This window comes from Tupaia chinensis, unplaced genomic scaffold, assembly GCF_000334495.1.
Source record: "Tupaia chinensis unplaced genomic scaffold, TupChi_1.0 Scaffold000671_1, whole genome shotgun sequence".
NCBI classification, from domain to species: Eukaryota; Metazoa; Chordata; class Mammalia; order Scandentia; family Tupaiidae; genus Tupaia; species Tupaia belangeri.
Window position 1 is genome coordinate 9,591 of NW_006160193.1, and position 3,877 is coordinate 13,467.

Below are 3,877 nucleotides of genomic sequence, written 5' to 3' on the forward strand. Positions count from 1 at the left end.
CAGCCACTCCTAACAACCACCCACCTGAGCCCCCTGCACCCCTGCACCCCACTGCCTCCCTCGGTTCCGAATCATCCTCTTACATCTGCTGGAACTTACATATCAGGGGTCTCAGCAAGAGCCTAGGGAGGCAAGACAGGTGGATCAGGGTCGGTTTACAGGCGTCACCAACAGAGGGACATGAGGAAGAGGCCAGCTTGCCCCCAGTCAGGGCCCTAAGGAACGTCGCAGCTCTAAGTCCATTCCTTCCCAGCCCCCAGAAGCCCCGAAAGGTCAGACTGGGGGAGCCGAGGCCCAGCCTCACTCTCCTTCCTCCCCCACTCTCCCTCTGGTGCCCCCATGGGCCAAAGGCGAAGGGAAGCAAAGAGTCCCTAGTGCAGCTCCCCGGGGGGTCCCAGCTCCAGGGCAAGGAGAAGCCAGAGGGGCCCAGAGTGGACACAGCAGCTCCCCCACGTAGATGTCCTAACCCAAGGCACGCTTGGGGCGCCTCAGCTCCCAGGCCCTCCAGGTCCTTACCCTGCCTGTTCTCTGGCACAGAAAAACTGAAAGAGAACAGCCCTGGATTTTGTTTTCAAAATGAGTACAGTGTTTACAGCCATTAGTAAGCGATTAGGACCCAGCTGGGCTGGCCAGGCCAGACCTGGGACACGCCTCCAGATAGACCCAGGACTGAGGTCAATCAGGAAGCACTGGACCTCCCCCAGTGACCATGCCTGAGGATCTGACCTGTCTGTGTGACTGGCATTGTCCATGTGGAAATGGGGGACGGGGTACACAGGGGGGCTGAGGTGCCTAAGTGGGACAGTTCAGCCAGAGAGTGCACCTCTGGGGACAAGGAGAGCATGTCTGGCTCTTTCCCACTGAATCACCAGCCCTGGACACACACTTGATAGTGTTTTTAAAGAATGAGTGATTTCAGGGTCAGCAGGTGGTATGGTGGCTAAAGGGGATGAAGTCCCACTTGGTTGACTATGGTTCGAAGCCCAGATCTGGCACCTTGCTTTCTCACTTTCCCTTTCTCTCGGTTTCTGTCTGGTAAAATTAAAAAATAGTAATAACAAATGAAAGTAAGTAAATAAATAATTATTTTTTAAAAAATGAATGAGTGATTTGGGCCAGCTGACTGGTCCAGGTTTAAGTCCTGGACCCAGTGGCTTGAAAAACACACCAGGCATGTGAGCATGTGTGCCCAAAGTCCTGAAAGGAAGAAGAAAGGGGGAGAGTGGATTGCGGTGTGACCATGCCCATGGGGGTGCTTCCTCACCCTCTCCCGCCACCTGCCTCTCTCCACCAAGTGAAGTCCTCTGGCAATTTTTTTTTTAAATGATGACTCGGACTCTTGCCCTCCGACCCCCAGTAGAATTTCCTCAACCTGAGCCAGGTGGGCCTTCAGAGTCTTTCTTCCTTTCCCCACGGCCCCTCCTCCGTGAAGGAGCAGGACTTTGCTGTCCACTGCGTCGCTGGCAAGCTCCCAGTCGTGTTTGCAGCTCGGCACTCATGAGTGCCTCCTGTGCTCACTGACCGCTCTCGCCTGGTTTCTGCCCCCAACCGACCAGCCTTTCTTCGCCCGCTGTGTCCAAACCCCCTCCACTGCTGCCTGGTCTCCATTCCCACGCCTGCATAGCACAGCTGGGCTTCTGGTGCTCATGCAAACTCTCCTAGCCGAGGAGTGGCCGAAAGGGGTCAAGGGGACCTGCCGCTATGCCATGCACATATGTGTGCGTACATACATGCACACACACACATATGCGTATGCACACGTGCACACACTATAGCTTTTCACACCCTTCCTAGAGAGAAGTATGAGGCCTATGGGATCCTGGAGAGATCATCAGGTCTGGAAATAGCAGGGGGCTTCGGCCGAACCTCCACATCGTCCCAGCACTGGGATTTAGACGAGCCGCCCCAGCTCCCTGCACCTGGCTCCTCCTTTGCAAGGCAGGGACATGGCTGATGCCTACCTTCCCGCTGAGAGTGAGGGAACAGGAGGAATACAGACAGGTGTTGTCTGCGGGAACCCATGGTGCAGAGAGGCTCACACCTTCCTGCCAACAGCTCATGGAGGCCCAAGGTTGAGCTTGGGACCTCTTTGAATTGTTGCCCCCAGGAAAGGTTGCACATACTCAACTGTAGCCATCTCCCTCACCAAGCTCAAAGCATCACGAGACTTTGTGTCTAGTTCATGTCCAGCCCAGACCCCTCCCCTGAGCTCCAGACCCAGGCTGGACCCAGCAGCCACTCCCAACCAGACCTGAAGCCCTCAGGAGAAACTCACATTCAACAGAGTCCAGGCTAAAGGCAGGTTCGTCCTTCTCCAAATCTGCCCTCCCTCTCTCTCCCTTTGTAGGCGGTGGCAGTATCTGGGGATCATTCTGACACCGTCCTCACCCTCGTCCCCAGCCCTTCCCTGTCCAAGCTGGCATGCCAGTTTTACCCAGACACCCTGGAACCCATCCTTGTCAGCCTTCGCCAGCCCATGCCTACACTACGCTGTCCCCCGGCAGCAGCAGGCCTGGCACACTCAGGGAGCTGACGCCTGCCCCAGGGCCTTTGTGCCTGCCCGTGGTCCAGGCGTCCTCCTCACCACCGTCCTGTCACCCTGTTTGTCCCTGCTCACACTCGGTCATCATCAACATCCGCTTGCCCTCCCAGGCTAGTTCAGGACCCCAGGTCCCACACTGCCCGGGAACTTTCATTTGGTTGCAGTTATTCAGTGACTGAGTGACAGTGGCTTCTCCACTGGACCACAGGCTCCTGGAGGATGGACACTACCTGCTCTCACCGTCTGTCCCTAGCACCCAGCATGTCATAAACACTTTGTAAAAGTGTGTCAAGTGAAGGGCCCAGCAGGCCCCACTTCCCTCCCCTAGAGGAGAACGCGTGTGTTAGATGGGCCGCCAGCACCCACCTAACCGTCTTCTCTCCTCCAGACGGCCTCACTCACTTCCTGCTCTGAGTCTGTGTTCTCTGCCTGGAAGACACCCATGTTCCTGTCTGTTCACAAGGACTCTGTGTCCACCACAGGCCCTTTCAGGTGAGTAGGGGCGGGGTTCCTCAACTTACTATTTGGGGGCTACAGGGCAGACACCCTGCAGAAGTCCCAGACAGCTCGGCCCTCATGTCCCAGACAACAGCAATGCTAAGCCTAAAGACAAAAACTCTGAAGGGTTCAAATGTCTGTCAGGAACAGAGGGGTCGTGGGGAGGAGGAGAAGGAAAAGGACACATTCTTGACTGTCAAGTGGCCCATCCGGACATTGGAAATCAGGGCAGGGAGTTAAACCCGGACACCAACACCCAGTGAATCAGACCCCAGTTTCCTCGGAGACAAATGTCTACAACACATGGCTGGTGGGAGACCAGAATGCTCTAAAGAGAACAACAGGGGGGATCTGGCCCAGAGGGAAGCAGAGGAAAGGGAGGTCGGTCCTGAGGGGCCAGTGTTGGCGAGACGCAGGGCAGAGGGGCCGACCTCCTGGCTTTGCAGCACGTGTGGCCCGCAGTAAGGATGGCCAGATGACCATCTCGGCTGGGGCCACCTAGCCCTGGCACCGCACGGCTCCAGTTCTGCCCTAACCAGATGACCCCGTGGCTTCTCAGAGCCAGCTCTGGGCCGGGGCATCATCACTGGCCACAGCTACCTTGCCAAGACATGAATGAGCGGGGCCTGTGTTCCACTTCGGTGTCTAGTGAGCTAGCTTCAGAGACAATCAGCTCCCCACACTGGGGGCAACGAGGAAAGAGGGTTTCCATGCCCCAGAAATGGGGCCAAGGGTTGGGCTGAGGGGACTGCCCAGGGGAAGCCTTACTTTGAGAAGACTCTGGAAAGGAGTCCATCGACTTCCACCTGGTTTCTGTCCGCCGACCAGCCCTTCTTC

At 56.7% G+C, this 3,877-nt stretch overlaps 1 protein-coding gene across 1 annotated transcript in view; it reads left to right on the forward strand.

The window, feature by feature from the left end:
- Nucleotides 1-2,689: 2,689 nt before the first annotated feature.
- The window catches only part of BDKRB2 (bradykinin receptor B2), an 11,400-nt gene continuing 10,212 nt past the window's right edge, over nt 2,690-3,877 (forward strand). Inside the window, exon 1 of the mRNA XM_006159962.3 lies at nt 2,690-3,034. Within this exon, the coding sequence (XP_006160024.1) occupies nt 2,985-3,034 (50 nt within the window). The 5' untranslated portion in view covers nt 2,690-2,984. The remainder of the gene's footprint in view (nt 3,035-3,877) is intronic.